We start from the raw sequence: 16,241 nt of genomic DNA on the forward strand, positions 1-16,241 counted from the left end.
AAATAAATTTTGACTCACTCTCAATAATTTCCTATAAAATCCTCATAAGCCACTTAGTCACTGACTGATTTGTTAACGTCACCATTTGTATTGATTATCAGAAGCTTGTGCTGCCTATTTATGAGAACACTGGACACATACACACACATGATGTTGCCTCCATCCCTACTCACCACTCTCCCTCTGCTCTTATTGGGGACTGGTTTACCATCTCCATCATGTCTGACTAATCGGACGTCTGCGTCTCTGATATAACATTGCTGCTGATCATCATCTGTGACAAACGTCTTTATTTCCTGTAATGACAATTGTATTGTTATATGTTGTCATATTGGAGGTCAATAAATGAAAGTACACAGAACAGGCTGATGATGTCCTGCTTCAAACATGCTCAGCTCAAAGGACGACACAGAGACCAGAGGGAACTGTTTGCACTGGAACACCTGGTCGTGGAGGCGACTCACGGTCTCTTTGTGATGCATTCAAGCCACCTTGTACATTGGAATGTGGACTGGATAATTAGCAAACAAACACACATATCGTAGTAGCAAAATTTCCAGTTTCCACTGGACAGCTAAATATTGCTGATGTGCTTATCCTATATTTTGAATTAATTCCCACCCTTTTGAAATCCATTGTTTTTTCAATTTTGGATGTTGTTGTTGTATGAGTGTCACAAGTCCTGAATTTAAGGAGGGCCAGAGCATGTAGTTCTCCCACAATGAATTAGCTCACACAAAGAAGTCCATCTCAGGTGGAGGGTCAACATCATTTATTGTAAATATACTCCGTAAAAATTGCCATACAGCAATACAAACAGCAGGTACAGTGAATGATGATGACACATAAACAAAATTCAGCTAAAACCATTATCACTGAATGATGTTAGAATAGAACTAGTTGAAAAAGATAAGACAACCAGGGTGCACACACACAGACCTGGACCCAATAATGAAACTTTATTCATCACTTGTCACACAATGAAACGTGTCCTCTGCATTTAACCCAGCAGTGGGCTGCCACACACACACCTGGGGAGCTAGTGTGAAGTGTCAGCGGCAGGGCTGGAACCAGGAAGCTTTCCTTTCTCTGGCCGATGCCCACTGAGCTACCAGGCCTCACTAATGACACACATCAATGGAAGATTTGGATGTGGAAAATGAGCCACAGTTGAAGCAGGAATAAAGCAGGGATGGTTCTGATACACGCTCAGCGATAACGTTAACAGCAAAATAAAAACATGCATCAAAATCATACAATAACCCATAAACCCACTGTTGGCTTCTATCTGCTGATGGTTAATAATACAGAATAATACAGAATGTACAGAGATAAAAAGACAAAGTATCCAAGCAAGAGAAACCAAGGTAAAATATCACAACACTGGATGAGAACAAGACGTCTTTAATTTCTTTCTCCTCATTGTCTCCATATAATTTAAGATTAAATGGTCGACTTGTAAGTATTAATGACAAAAAGAAAAGCTCAGTGAGTCACTAGTAAACGTTGGTACGTCCTGAGGCAGGAGCTTTGGAGTTTTCTGGTTTAAACAAAGTGAGGAAATAAAAACCAGTCACTTAGTCACTCAGCGACCAGAATGAGGAGAATTACATAGAAAGTATTTATATCAATAGATTCAAAATGTGTTTGAAAACTGCATCATATTATATTTTATATGGTGTTTACTTCACTGCTTGTGTGTAGGTTATTTACAGATCCACTCAGTCAGATCACAAGCCATGCTTCAATTAACATCATTAACATACGTAACGTTATCCAGTAAATCTAAAATATATTTGTCAATAGTCCAAAGCTAAAATAACAGAAAGAAACAAAAAGCACCTAAAGTAACTTCCATCCACCAGGTGATGAACTTTAACATCAATATGCTGAAGATAATAATGTTTCAAACTATATTCAAATAAACATAATGAATCACACTTCAACAATATAAATAGCAAACATACATTATGACACATGAAATGACAAAGCTGGGGCTGCAGCCAGCCATTATTTTGTTACCATGGAAACAGCAGAGACCCCCGGCTCCTTCTGGCTCTGGGGCCACAACCACTAAAAACACGTCCTCATATGTTAAACAGTAACTTTATAAATGCCGTAAACAGTCTCAGCATTGTCTTAACAGAACGTTGTCGTCTTGTGGTTCTTGTTTTGATCAACTTCTCTTTATGAATCTGTATAAAATGACAAAATGACATTAAACATAACTTAGATGCACCAAGGGTTAAAGCACTGAAGAGTCAGTGGAAACCAGTTAATCTGCTGCAGGTGGAAGATGATAAGATAATAATGTCACTGACAGTGTCCTTAATGTTCAAGTCAACAGGTTTTTTTTCTGTCTTAATTAGTTTATTTCTGTATCACATCTGTCGTACAAAGTGAGTGTTACTGATCAGACAGTGATGATTGTCAGACTGACCGTGGAGCAGAGAGGAGTAAAGCTGAGGTTCAAGCTGGTTGACTGTTTGCTGTGTAGCAGAGCTTTTATCAGTGCTCACACTTCTGTGTGCTGTGAAAATGGAAATTATTGTTACAGCTAAAACGAGAGGAGACTGTAGAGTTATTATGTAGATTCATAGTCAAACTGCTCCAGAGCTTCATCAAGTCTTAGACAGAATTTACAGAGTCTCACCTTTCATGTTTCTCCAAACACACAACAGCAGCAGCAGCAGGAAAACAATCACTGAAAGTCTAACAACCAGTCCAACAGTAAAGGAGGCAGAAAATGATGGAGCTTCAGGACTGAAACCTGTAATTATACAGTACGTTAGCAGAAAAAGACAGAATGGATCAATAATATACTAATCCAAAATAGATAATGACATCACTACTTAAAGTGTTAAGTCATGGTGACATCAGAACCTTGTTCTCCTCTAAAGACAATGTAAAACTTAAACTTCATCCATAAAACAAACTAATAGTTATTAGTTGTAATTAAGCAGTTTACACAGTAGATTCCAGGTCATAGAGCAAAGGAACATTGATAAAAAGTGACTGTATAAAATGAAATAACACAGAAACACTGCTTCACTCATTTCAGCCTCACCGTTCACTGCCATCCAGCTGTGTGGAGACTCTGTTCCTTGGTACCAACACTTGTAGAAACCTTCATGTGACTTTGACACTGCAGAGATGTTCAGCTCTACTCTGCTGTCGTTTTGGATCAGTTGCTCATTGTGATAGAAAAACACACTGGAAGCTTTTTGTCCTGTCTTCAACTTACAGCTCAGACTCACAGAGAGTCCCTCAGTCACAGGACGGACAGGACTCATCAGGATCAAACCTGCATCTGGACCACAGTCACAGGAAGATTCAGTGGAGCAGAAGAAGAAAACTATTATCAGATATAATATTAAACCACATAATACAGTAAGATGTTACAAATGCTTTAAATGAATGAAAACAATCAAACTCACCATGAACAGTGATGTTGACTGAGTTACTGAAGTGTCCTGATCCAGACTCACACCAGAACACTGCAGAACCAGACTGTGATGTGATGATGTCACATCTGGATCCAGATGTTGTCCAGTTGGAGCAGGATGACAGGAAGCCTCCTTCAGGAAACCTCCTGACTCTCCACTCAGTAGAGTTTCCCTCACAGCTCAGTGACACAGAGTCACGGGTGAAGTGTTGAACTGTGTCAGGACTCACTGTGAGAGACGCTGACGGATCAACATCTGAACAACAGCACATTCAATAATACATATACAACAATCAACAGTGTAACTTTAAGGAACAAATCCATACGGTTCCTCTCAGCAAACGTTGGTAGAAAGAAGCAAGAGTCCAAACAAACTGACCTCCAGACCAGACGAATGCTGCTTTGCTGTAGTCAGTGTAATACACTGGTTCTCCTCTTGCAGCTCTACACACATATCCTGCTGTGTGTGTGTGTCCATCAAGCATGTAGGAGCCCTGTTCAGTCCCATGCTCACTACCAGGTAGCAGCTCATATCTGTAGGAGCTGTGTGAGCCATCAGGAACAGTCTGGTACCAGTAGAACCTCCATCCTGCAGATGGAGGCTCAACCTCACAGCTCAGAGCTACTGAGGCTCCAGGACTCAGCCAAGATGGAGACGCTGTGAGGACACACTGGGCTTTATCTGATGGAGAGAGACGTTGTGAGTGAAAACACTGTGATTGTGATCTTGTTGGATTCATGTTGCTCATCATGCTAATGTTGGATCTTATTTTATTTATTATTTTTATTATATTTGTAAATGATGGAGGATAAAGTCAATGATCTGTGTAATTGTAAATGCTACACTTTATTTGTAAAGTGACTGATTTTTCTGACCAGCTCTGAGAAGTTCAATGAGTTCTGTCCATGTGTTGCATGTACTAATGAATCATTACAAATGTAACAATGAATCAAACTCACCTGTTACTGTCAAACGTAGAGGATCACTCCATGCTGTGAAGGAATAACTGTTGTTTTTCTGTCGACCCCTACACTTGTAGTCTCCACTACTGGAACCAGAAGCAGTGAAAACCCAGAGTTTCCTCCCATCTGGAGTTCTTCTTACGTTGGCCTCGGGTCCATTCATATTCCCACTCAGTGTCTCCTCCAGCCTGGATCTCACATGTCAGAGTGATCTCCTCTCCTTTGAATATCTCAGGCCAGTCATGCTGCCTTTTTACAGCAGCCTTGTTGGAAACTGCACACATAAACCATGAATAGTTTCAGGTGATGGATTAATGTTATTTATTATGTAAAGGCTTAAGAATGGATGTGCAGGAAATAGCAGGTAGTAAAAGTAACAGAGCAGTAAGTTGTAACTCAGTTCATAGGATAAAACATCTGTTAAAACAGACCCCAATCCGTTTTCTGAGTTCTTGGGTTTATAAATGTTAATTTGACTGAGTGCTGTTTTCTACTGTGAACATTTGTCAGGACAATGACTCGAGCTGGTCAGAAGATGGCGCTAGAGCAGAGGCCACGTGAACATCAGCGCAGCCCTCACTCCATTCATGTGTGTGGATCTCTAAAAAAGTCTCCAGCTCTGCGACAGGCGGCGTTAACGAGGTGAATGAGAGGTTTGGGTCTGTTGGTGTGTGTGTGGTCCCTTTCATCATCAGCCACAGCAGACTGTCGGGTGTAGGATAAGAGTGAGCTAAGAGCTAGCTAGCTAGCTAGCTGAGCTAGCAAGCTAGCCACGTGAGACGCTGCAGACACTGGACGCCAGGAGCCACACTGTTTGTGACGCGTGGATCTGCCGCTGTTAGCAACATGAGGACGTGGCTGATAACATGGTGCTAACCGGACCTGCACTACGGTCCCGGAGCAGATTTAAGGATGATGTGAGGCCATTCATTGGTTCTGTTCGTGCAACGTTTAGAAGCGCTGGCTGACGTAGATAAGAAGACACACAATAATCATTGACTTTGTACGTGAGTTAAAGCACGAACTCTTCACACTCCACCGTGTTGAAGAATATGGGTCCTGTCTGTTTGTTCCTCTGCACCTGTAGCCTCCACTGCTGAACGCAGACACTGTCCAGTAATTAGTGTCTGTTCTCTGTGTGATTGTTTGTCCACTGGTTGTTTCCCAGTCATAAACCCACTGAGTGTCTCCACCTCCATGGATCTCACATCTAACAGTGATCTGACCTCTGATCACATGAGTCCAGTCCAGTTGCAGACTCACAGACACAGAATTAGAATCTGTTACAAACACAAATGTTAAATAAAATAAAAACAACACATAAAAAAGCCCATCAGACACAGTAAACAAACTCACAAGTTATCTTGATGGTGACATATTCACTGTATTGAGTGTAGAAAGCAGGTTTTCCTCTTCTTCCTCTGCACATGTAGACGCCTCCTTGTGTGACTCTGATTTCTCTGTTGTCTCCATCACCTGCTTCTGTCCATTCGTTTGACGTCCGTCTGTACCACTCATATTTCCATCCATCAGAACCGTCCACAGAGCAGCTCAGTGTCACGCTGCCTCCTGCTGATATGTTTGATGGACCTGCTGTCAGTCTGGCTTTGGGTCGTCCTGCTGTTATAAAAGAACAAAACGTGTTTTACGTTACCAAACCTTTGTTTGTTTATTTCACGAAAAATCACAAATCAATTTTATGTGAATAACATGCACACTAAAACATCCATCTCAATACAGTATGTCACAATCTAATCTAATCTAAAAGCTCTTTACACAGTGAGGTTAAAATGATTAGTTTACATTTACACACAGGTTCAAACATAATTTGGCCAAAACAAAAGAATAAATCTGTTTTACAGTCTTAGTTTTCTACTAAAATTTAAATGTATTGTTCATTTTTCCTGCATTGTGACTAACTGCTGCGTTACTGGATGTTCATAGCAGCTTGTAGCATGTGAATATTAAAGTATAAGACGTAACTGTGACTTTTAAAAATGAATACTTCATTTATTTTCCCTGTGATGAACTGATTGTAGGCTGGGACAGGCTCCAACATGCACATGGCCGAGGTACTATCGTTACTGTTAAATTCAAGTTCACTGTACTAATTTGGAGTAGAATATTCCTACAGTAAAACTGAGTAGCAGTTCCAAACCTGAGCAACTATACGTTAAATTCACTCAAAACGTCTTGTCAGGAAGTGAACACGGTGCAGGAGCCACATGCACAGCCAGCGACAGGACTAACTTTAATATCCGTTTAATGGTAATAATCCACAAAACAGCAGGCAAAACTCAGGGTCAGGCAGGCAATGGTCAACAATGGAAGATCCAAAACACAGGCAACGGTACCAACAGGGAACAATGGAACAGGTTCTTACACGGGCTGGAACTGAGGATAAACGCTGGATAGAAGTGAGTACACGGTACAATCTGGCAGAGAACTAAGGTAAGGGCTGGTAATTAAATACAAAGAATAGATTAATGAAACGGAAACAGCTGAGAGGAGACGTGGCTCGAAACTTAAGCGGAAACAGAACAAAACCAGGAAACATGACAAAATAAAACCGGAAACAGCAAACCAACATAGTGGTGATCAAAGCTGAGACATGACACTGCTAAGTTTTGGTGGTGCTCACGTATTTGTGTCTCCATAAAGACAGGATTTAAAGCTTTGTGATTGGCTGCTTTGAAACTTTGTGAAAACACACATTGACATTATTAACACGGTCGGTATCATTTATTTCACTCAGCCGCCTCACTGACTGCTAGACAACTGTAGCTGTTTCTGTTTTAATAGTTCTTCATCTCATTAGAGACAAATGCAAACAATTCTCTAACACGAACTACGAATCTGATGAAGACACTGCACAGGAGCGTGATAGTTTAATAATCATCCCCTTCAGTCCAATAGTTAAGTTTTTGTTTTGCAGGTTGAGACTTTTAAAGATTCAGGTGAACATTAAAGATGTGTTTAATAAAAAAAACAAGTCAACTTACATGTTACTGTCAGTGTGATGACATCACTCCACTGTGTTGACTCGTCGCTTCTTCTGCCCATGCAGTAGTAGTCTCCACTGTGAGACACATCAGCTCTGATCTTCAACACTTTACCAGTTTTATCAGCAGGTTGGTTTGAGCTGGTTGTTCTCCATTCATACTCCCACTGAGCGTCTCCACCTCCATGGATCTCACATGTGAGAGTGATGCTCTCACCACTGAACATCTGAGTCCAGCTGGGTTGTTTGGTCACAGAGACTCTATAGGAAACTGTTGATGACAAACACACAGTAAGAACAACTAGAGTAAGAGAAGCTTTTAGTTTGATTAGTTTGTTTGTATGTTGACATCTCTATTTATTTCAACAAAAAACCTAATATGTGTTGGGTCTTAGCTTCGCTTCATGTTTATAAGTGAAATACAGGTCTTCTGTTGTTTTTTCAATTGTTGTTGCTGTGTATCACAAATAAATCCTGTCAATCTGTAGAAACGTGTGAAGCGATTAGACAGAAGTAAGAAGTAAATAAAGTAGTTCCTGCTGCAGCCAGACACAGTCAGAACCATTACTTTACACAGAGCTACAGTAACATCTAATGTGAACGCTGCACAGGAGACTGACTCTGTGAAGACAAGCGTCTAAAAGAAACTGGACAGAACAACAACTAAATGTTTGGTAAACAAAAAAAAAGACAAATGTGTACAATATGAATTAAAATCACTTCATGACATGTTTTCATGTTGTTCATTTGTCACCTACATGTATTATTTAGATTTAAAACTTAAAATTTTCAGACGGAATGTCTGAACAACAACGTCAGCAACCATCACATTAAAACTCTATTCAAGCATAATTACTTCACTTTAAATAACTATTGATTAGACTCATGTTTGGTCACATTCAGTGAACTGTTTAATTCAGCTGAAGCTTATTTGTTTGTCACATCCTTCATATCTGCAGCAGTTTGTAATGTGAACACGGTCAAATAGATTCAGGAAAAGAACACCAACATGAGACTCTGTCATGTTATAATTTAAACATCTGAGCAGTAACATGGTCTCTGGTGTTCACACATGAAATACACACAAAAGACCAGAAAAGAAGGACAATTACTCACCACCATCATTTCCGTCGATTTTCGTATTTAGCACTGAAACGAAGATGAAAACATGATCCCATGATTTATACACATCCCATGTGTATAAAAACCACCATGTTAAATAAAGTCAGAGCTGCTGACGTACTCACAGAATAATGACAGTACACAGAGCAAAGTCAGCTCCATCTTCACATCCACACACACTGTCGCTGTAGAGGAATGACAGCAAACACTAAGACACAAGCTACAGATCATCACCTGATTCAGAACTGCTCTGTTCTTCCTTCCTATTCACTCAACAGCTCTGACCACAAGTTTACGCTTCCTGCTGCACAAATGTGTTAGTTTGTCTTTTTAGCAAATGTTCATACCTATGTATTGCATCAGTAAACACATATTTAGTTGTGTTTTTAAGAAAGGCTTGCTGTATGTGGGATCTGTTGGGTTTAGTTGTATAAGGTCCTAAACCTTACTTTGTAAAGTGCCTTGAGATAACTTTTTTGTGATTTGGCGCTATATAAATAAAACTGCATTGAATCATAAATTGAATTAAGTTAAATACATCAACTCTTCACTTTCTCTTTACACATAAAACGAGTGGTTTCCATTGCAAAAGTGTTGCTAACAGAAACATGTCATGTAAGATATAGTTAAAATATATTGTCTGATGACAACATTTTTTGTGTTTGAGTCAGTGACTCGCAGTGAAGACGTGTGTGAAGAAGGAGCCAGAGTCAGATAACTGAGCTTCATAAACACAGATGTCATTCTGAAAGCACACACTTTGACACATTATCAGTCTTTCAAAGAAGTGATGCCTCCTAAATGAAGCTTCATACAATAAAGAGATCAGAATGAATATAATGATCACATTTCTACAATTATCACATCAGACATGAAAGAGGAAGTTTCATACATGACTAAACACATTTGTAGAACATCAGCAACCTGGAGAACAGTTAGTGCATGTGTCTCATACAGACCAGAACCAATTAACCAGGTGGGAGATTGTGGAGCAAACCAGAGATGAGGAGCAGCAGGACAGTGATGTGTCTAATTCATTCACATACTGTAACATGTCGCCCTCAGACTTTATGCAGACGCTTGCACGCGATGCACTTCCTCATTATTCTGACGCCACTACTGCACCTCACTAGTATCACTAGTGTCTTGTCACCAGCACAGACTAGATTATTGTCCTATTTAATTCTAACAAACAGATTGAATCAGTTGCAGCAACAATAAACTTAAATATTTACCATCAGTTTCTACTGTACTCTACTAGGATCAGTTTTTTCGTTTTGACAGCATTGAGACAATTCATTTCCCTCAGATTTCACGCTGCCACTTTGCTATTTAACACATGAAAAAAGCTGAAATTTTACGATTCATGTTCAAATTCATGTTCATGGAATCAATATGTGATGACATGATTTTATGTGACAGAGAACGCGCGTTTGTTCATATATGTCGCCCCCTTGTGGTCGCGTATTTACAATACATGTCATTACAATTATATAGATATAGAAGAGAAGAGCCGCCGCTTCAGACCTGTCCTCCCCTGCGTGATCGTGGGGAACGTTAGATCGATGCCCAACAAAACGGACGATCCCGTCGCGCTCACGAGACATCAGCGCGAATATAAAGAGAGCAGCGTCATGCTGTTCATGGAGACGTGGCTGAGCCCTCAGATCCATCACTCGGCTGTTGCTCTGGACGACTTTCACCTGCTGCGTGCGGACAGAACAGCGGACTGTGGAAGGAGGAAAGGAGGAGGCCTGGCTGTGTTCATTAGTGTGCGCTGGTGCAAACCTGGACATTGAGTCGTTAAGGAGCAGCTGTGCTGCAGGGACTTTGAACTTTTAGCAGTTAGCACGCGGCCATACTATCTGCCACGGGAGTTTACGCACGTCATCTTGATAGTGGCGCACGTGCCCCCCTCTGCTAATGCAGACACAGCCTGCGACACGCTGCCTGCTACCAGCAGCAGCTGCAGACACAGCACCCACAGCCCCTCCTCCTCATCTCTGGTGACTTCAACCACGCATCTCCCTCATCTGTCCTACCAACATACACACAGTATGTCACCTGCCACACCAGAGATGACAGAAGACTGGACTTGTTTAATGCTAACACTCAGGAAGCATATTCTTCATCCCCCAGTCTCCCTCCCCTGGGGAGAGCTGATCACAACATCATTCATCTGAAGCCTGTTTATAAACCTATCGTGCACCGGCAGCCTGTTGTGAGATGTGGTCTCCTGAGTGTGAGTCTGCCCTGAGATACTGCTTCAGTACCACTGTGTGGACTGAGCTCTGTGATCCACATGGGGAGGACATCAATGCAATCACAGACTGCATCACGGACTATATTAACTTCTGTTATGAAACCACTGTACCCTCCTAGAAGGTGCGGTGTTTTCCTAACAACAAGCCGTGGATCACCCCTGATATTAAGGCTCTGTTGAAGGAGAAGAAGAGGGCCTTCAGATCAGGGAACAAGGAGGAGCTAAGGACTGTACAGAAAAAGCTGAGGAGGAAGATTAGAGAGGGGAAAACCAGCTACAGGAGGAAGATGGAAGAGCAGCTACAACAGCAAGACGTCAGTGGGGTGTGGAGGAGCCTAAAGACCATCTCAGGCTGCAAAGAACCCCACACTCAAACAGAGGGGAACCAACAGTGGGCCAACGACCTAAATTTGCATTTCTGTAGTTTTGATAAGTCACCCCTCCTCCCCCTACGCTGCTGCATCCTCTCTCCCAAACACCTGGACAATGCCCCACTCCCTCAGCCCTTCACAGCTCCAGCCCATTACTTTACCCCACCACCTCACAGCTCTATGAAACCTTACCTTACCTCATTGTGTACATAAAGTTGATAACCTGTGGCGTTCTAATTTCTTGTAATTATCATTGTGTTATTTCTTCTGTATATATGTCTATATGTCTTTGTGCTGTTGCAACATGGTAATTTCCCCATCGCAGGACAATAAAGGTATTTTATTACATTCTATAATACCTAAGCATGATTTGTGTCATAGTTCCACACTTTACTACATCTACATCTACTACAACACCAACCGCTCAGAACCACCTCCGGTCCTGCACAGACAAACACAAAATACAAAAACAGTATTTCCAACGCACACAAGTGGACAGAGTGCAGCTGCAGCATAGCATCTATCACAGACAGCAATTGCTCCCACAACACATAGAGCTAAGCTGCTACTGTTGTGTTACAAGATGCTGTGTGGACTCTGATGCTCTACAGTGTCACACTCTACAGCTAGAATGATGAGGTCCATTCACTGCCAGCCGCCTGGTGTGGCTGTTAATTGGCCGTTAACGGGCTGTTAGCGAAACAACAACAAGCTGGATGCTGTGACCTGCGCTTCTGCAAAGAGGTGTGTCAAACAACTTCATGTGCAACAGACTCCTAAAACAGGGTTTTCTACCACAAGGCTGGAGATAAACACTTTGAGATGAGCAGTGTGGTCAGTGTGGGGAAAAAAAGCATGTTTGTGAACCTTTAACTTCAGATCTGTTGTGACTTTCTTTCCTCCACAGGAACGTTTGGAGCAGTCTTGACTTCAAACCTCTACCAGACAGAAGAGCAGAGCAACATAACCTTAAGATGGGACAGTCAGAACACAACTGACTTGTCTCAGGCAAACTTAATTTGTGTTTTTGAGTCAAATTCCCTTAAGATTATACATGAACTGAAAACAGGTGTTGAGTTGTCAGATTCTCAGCATCAGCAGTTTTCAGGACGGGTCCATTTGGACAAAGATGCTCTGAGACAAGGACAAATCAGGCTTCATGTGTCCACAGTCACAGCTAATGACTCTGGGAAGTATAGGTGTGATTTGGCTGCAAATTATGATGAGAACCAGAAGAAATGGGAGATAATGACCATTGGTGAGTGAACTCACAATTTAAAACCTGCAAATCATTTTTATACTCGTTTAATACTAACACAGATTTCTCTCTCAGTACGGTTTGTCCTGGATGTTTCCCCGAAAACTAGAAAACAGGAAATTAGTGGCAGTCCTACATCCTCAGTTACTGCAGGTAAACAAAGAAAAGCTCACAAACTCAATCTGCATCACAACAGAAGTGCAGTGCAGTGTAGGTTTGTGTTATTGTATGGTGCAAACTAAACGATCACAATTTCTCAGACCAAGCTTTCTGCCTGAGTCTTTGGATTGGTGACATCAGTGAGAGATTCTAGCCTTGTAGATGGGAGTTGAAATGATTGAAAACTGCCTTAAACATCATCAGGAAGCATCACGATCCCACACTGAAATCCACTGAAACAGCACTGTTTAACAACTGCATTATATATATTCAAGGGCGTCACAGCGAATGATTTGCACGCTTGTTTTGGTAAGGTTTTATGCCAAATGTTCTTCCTGATGAAACCCCTTTATTCATCCGGGCTCTGGACCGGCACAGAATTCACTTGCTGTTTAACTGCAGTGATCAAGTAAACTAATCACATGGACTCACGCACGATCATAACATAGCATGGCATTGTTAATAGCCTGTCGGCTCACATGCTACATTGCACATCACACTTCATACACATGAGCTTTTATGTCTGTCTAATCAATAAATATAATTAAAGTCATCCGACTACTTTGTTTTTACATTTATTACCCTGATGCAGATGTTCCTGCCATTTTGACCCATCACTTATAGACCTGATTTACAGTACATCATGTGTTCATCTTGTGAACCAGGTACAAAACAGGACAAGCCACAGCAGAGAGATGTTTGGATCAAAGTAATAGTTGTAACAGGCGCATCCATCCTATTTCTGACTTTCTACCTGAAAATAAGTAAGTATTCTATTTGTTCTGTCATGTCAATGTGTCACTGCTTGGTTTGGTAAAGTTCCACTTTAGGTTTGTCCCATAAATCCAGGAGGGGATTTGGGATTACAAGAGTTTTAAGTCCTTAGAATTACAACACAATTTTAATGCCTCCCCAAGGAGGCATGCTCGAAACAGATGCCAGATGGTGACAGCACTACTCCACTGCACCGTGCCGCTCTGCCCAGTTTTTAAGGAAACTCATTTTGGCTGTTTATATCTATGTTCTTGCCCTTTCGATCATGACCCAAAGCTCATGAGGGAAGGAGCGTAGATTGATTTCTCTTCTTTCCAGCGTTTGGTATTCATGAAGTCAACCTGTGTATACCACCGTCACCTGTCCTTGTTTATTCGCTTGCCTTGTCCTACCTGTACTGTCGCAGTGAGTAACCTGTTTTGACCCAGTCTGTCTGACCGCCGCTTTGCTTTGCCCTCTGTACTTACGCTAATTGCCTTCCCGTGTATCGACCTCTGCCTGTTGTGTGATTTTGGAAACTGCATTGAGCATTAAACCGACTGATACTTACCCTCATATTAAACTGAAGGACATGCATGTTGAGCCCCCCCCCCCATCTCATGGATCATGGACTACCTCACCAACCGCCCTCAGTACGTCCACCTGCAGAACTGTGTGTCTGACACCGTGGTCTGCAGCACAGGAGCTCCACAGGGGACGGTTCTGTCTCCTTCCTCTTCACCCTGTGAACCTCAGACTTCAGGTACAACTCAGAGTCCTGTCATCTCCAGAGGTTCTCTGATGACTCTGCTATTGTAGGACATGTCCAGGGTGGTGATGTCACAGAGTACCAGGGAGTGGTGGACAGCTTTGTTTACTGGTGTGGACAGAACCACCTCCAACTGAACATCAGTAAAACTAAGGAGCTGGTGGTAGTGTACCTGGACAAACCAGACTGGAAAAAAACTCATCAGCCATGAACAAGAAGGCTCAGAGCAGGAATGTACTTCCCGAGGAACCTCGGGTCCATTAACGTCTGCAGCTTCATGCTGAGGATGTTCTATGAGTCTGTGGTGGCCAGTGTTCTACGCTGTGGTCTGTGGGGCAGCAGCATGATTTTAGCAGACAGTAACAGACTGGACACACTGATCAGGAGGGCTGGTTCTGTTCTGGGGTGGAGCTGGACCCCCTACATGCTGTAGCTGAGAGGAGGATGCTGGTCCAACTCCTCTCCATCCTAGACAACACCTCCACCCCCTACACAGTGTGGCTGGACAGAGGAGCACCTTCAGCCAGAGGCTGATCAGTATTAGGTGCTCCACAGAACACCACCGGAGATCCTTCCTACCGGTGCCATCAGTGTGTACAATTCCTCCTCTGTCTGTAAGGGTTGGTCTTAATCCATGCAATAACATGAATAATAAAACTTTAGCTAGTAATTAGATGTAATTAGACTTAATGTGAGTGTGTGTAGATGTGCTAGCATTCTTATTTTTAATCTCTTGTGTGTACCTCCATCTGTGACAGTGATCAAAGTGTGCAAAATAATTTCCCTCTGGGATTAAAAAAGTTTTTTGAGTCTTGAATTATGAATCTTTTTCCGCTTGAGAGCCATGGCCTCGGGGGAGTCTGAGAAGTGTGATCCCCCTATAGTTGGAACACACTCTCCTGTCCCTCTTTTTGTGAAGACGGACACCCACCCTGGTAAAAAACATTTAATGAACACTACATACATGAATAAATCCGGCAGACCTACAGTATCTATCACGAGTAAGAAGAATATGTTGGTGTTTTACAAAAAACAATGTTTTTATTGGTTTGGATTGGTTGGTCACAACACACACACGGAACAGAATTTACAATGACCTGAATGACCCCTAATCAGATCATGAGTGACTCTGGGCTAAGAGGGAGACAGGACGTGTTTCTCACCACACGTTATCCAATGGTGACCAATGAAGACCTGTTAGTCCTCACATGGGAAAGATGGAGACTATGACTGATAAAAGCACGCACAGATGAAATGATTTATCAGGCTAAGGCTACATAAGACAGATACGCTGACTCTTGATGATAATAGCTTTGGAGAGGCTGAAGTTGTCATCATGACATGATGTGGTTTGTATATAATTAATATGACTATATATGATACAATTTTTTTTTCTCCGGCGCCGGTCGAGCTGGCTGCTGGTCACAACAGCTCCTGTCCTCTTACTTCTATTTATTACTTTCTTCACTTATTTAAGTTTACCTTTCTAGTGTGTTGTTAGTAGCATTAGTGTACACAATCTGTACACAGCTTTTATATAGTTTTTCTAAGTTTGGCGCAGTACAAACGCTGTTTTAAAGCTACGATGTGCGTCGGGGTCAGAGCGCGCATTGTTTACACCGCGGAGCAGCTGATCGCGCTGCGCAGCGCCGTAGTTCTGCCCAGAGACAGACACGAGATCACCGCTGAGGTGCTGGTGAAGTCCCGACGTGGGCGCCGCGCCGGAAAACTACGACGGGAGAAAACGAGACGCTTCAGGCCCGCTGTCCCCTCCGTCATCATGGGGAACGTGAGATCTCTCCCCAACAAGATGGACGAGCTCGCGGCGCTCACACGGTACCAGCCGGAGTACAGATCGAGCAGCGTCCTGCTGTTCACGGAGACCTGGCTGACGTCACTCATCCCGGACTCGACTGTCGCACTGGACAATTTTCATCTGAGACCCTGCTCTCAGTCACCAGCAGGCTGCAAACACAGCACCCACAGGCCCTCTTCCTGATCTCTGGGGACTTTAACCACGCACCTCCTTCAGCTGCTCTGCCTACATACACCCAGTATGTGACCTGCCCCACCAGAGACAATAAAACACTGGACTTATTCTACGCCAACACCAAAGAGGCCTACACTGCATCCTGCC

General features: G+C 42.5%; 2 protein-coding genes across 2 annotated transcripts in view; both read right to left on the minus strand.

Annotated features, from left to right (window-relative positions):
- Positions 1–755: 755 nt before the first annotated feature.
- LOC121201924 (titin-like) overlaps positions 756–16,241 on the minus strand; it is a 46,178-nt gene continuing 30,692 nt past the window's right edge. The window contains 8 exon segments of the mRNA XM_055506983.1: positions 756–2,195; positions 2,441–2,530; positions 2,654–2,770; positions 3,068–3,310; positions 3,438–3,701; positions 3,825–4,127; positions 4,406–4,517; positions 4,519–4,682. Of these exon segments, the coding sequence (XP_055362958.1) occupies positions 2,188–2,195; positions 2,441–2,530; positions 2,654–2,770; positions 3,068–3,310; positions 3,438–3,701; positions 3,825–4,127; positions 4,406–4,517; positions 4,519–4,682 (1,301 nt within the window). The 3' untranslated portion in view covers positions 756–2,187.
- LOC129603815 (low affinity immunoglobulin gamma Fc region receptor III-like) lies at positions 5,150–10,206 on the minus strand. The gene is made up of 5 exons (XM_055507012.1): positions 8,657–10,206; positions 8,526–8,558; positions 7,411–7,680; positions 5,765–6,028; positions 5,150–5,688 (listed from the first exon to the last, which is right to left on the minus strand). The coding sequence occupies exons 1-5, from the start codon at positions 8,760–8,762 to the stop codon at positions 5,360–5,362; spliced, it is 1,002 nt and encodes a 333-aa protein (XP_055362987.1). The 5' UTR covers positions 8,763–10,206; the 3' UTR covers positions 5,150–5,359.

The sequence above is a fragment of the Betta splendens genome, chromosome 2 (genome assembly GCF_900634795.4).
Source record: "Betta splendens chromosome 2, fBetSpl5.4, whole genome shotgun sequence".
In the NCBI taxonomy this organism is placed as follows: Eukaryota; Metazoa; Chordata; class Actinopteri; order Anabantiformes; family Osphronemidae; genus Betta; species Betta splendens.

Bases quoted from the DNA above. Each gene is read 5' to 3' on its own strand.
- LOC129603815 (XM_055507012.1), bottom strand. From the start codon at position 8,762: ATGATCTGTAGCTTGTGTCTTAGTGTTTGCTGTCATTCCTCTACAGCG. The intron at 8,559-8,656 runs GTGAGTACGTCA...TCTTCGTTTCAG, and splicing joins CTGTGTACTGTCATTATTCT to TGCTAAATACGAAAATCGAC. The intron at 5,689-5,764 runs GTGAGTTTGTTT...TGTTTGTAACAG, and splicing joins TGTCACCATCAAGATAACTT to ATTCTAATTCTGTGTCTGTG.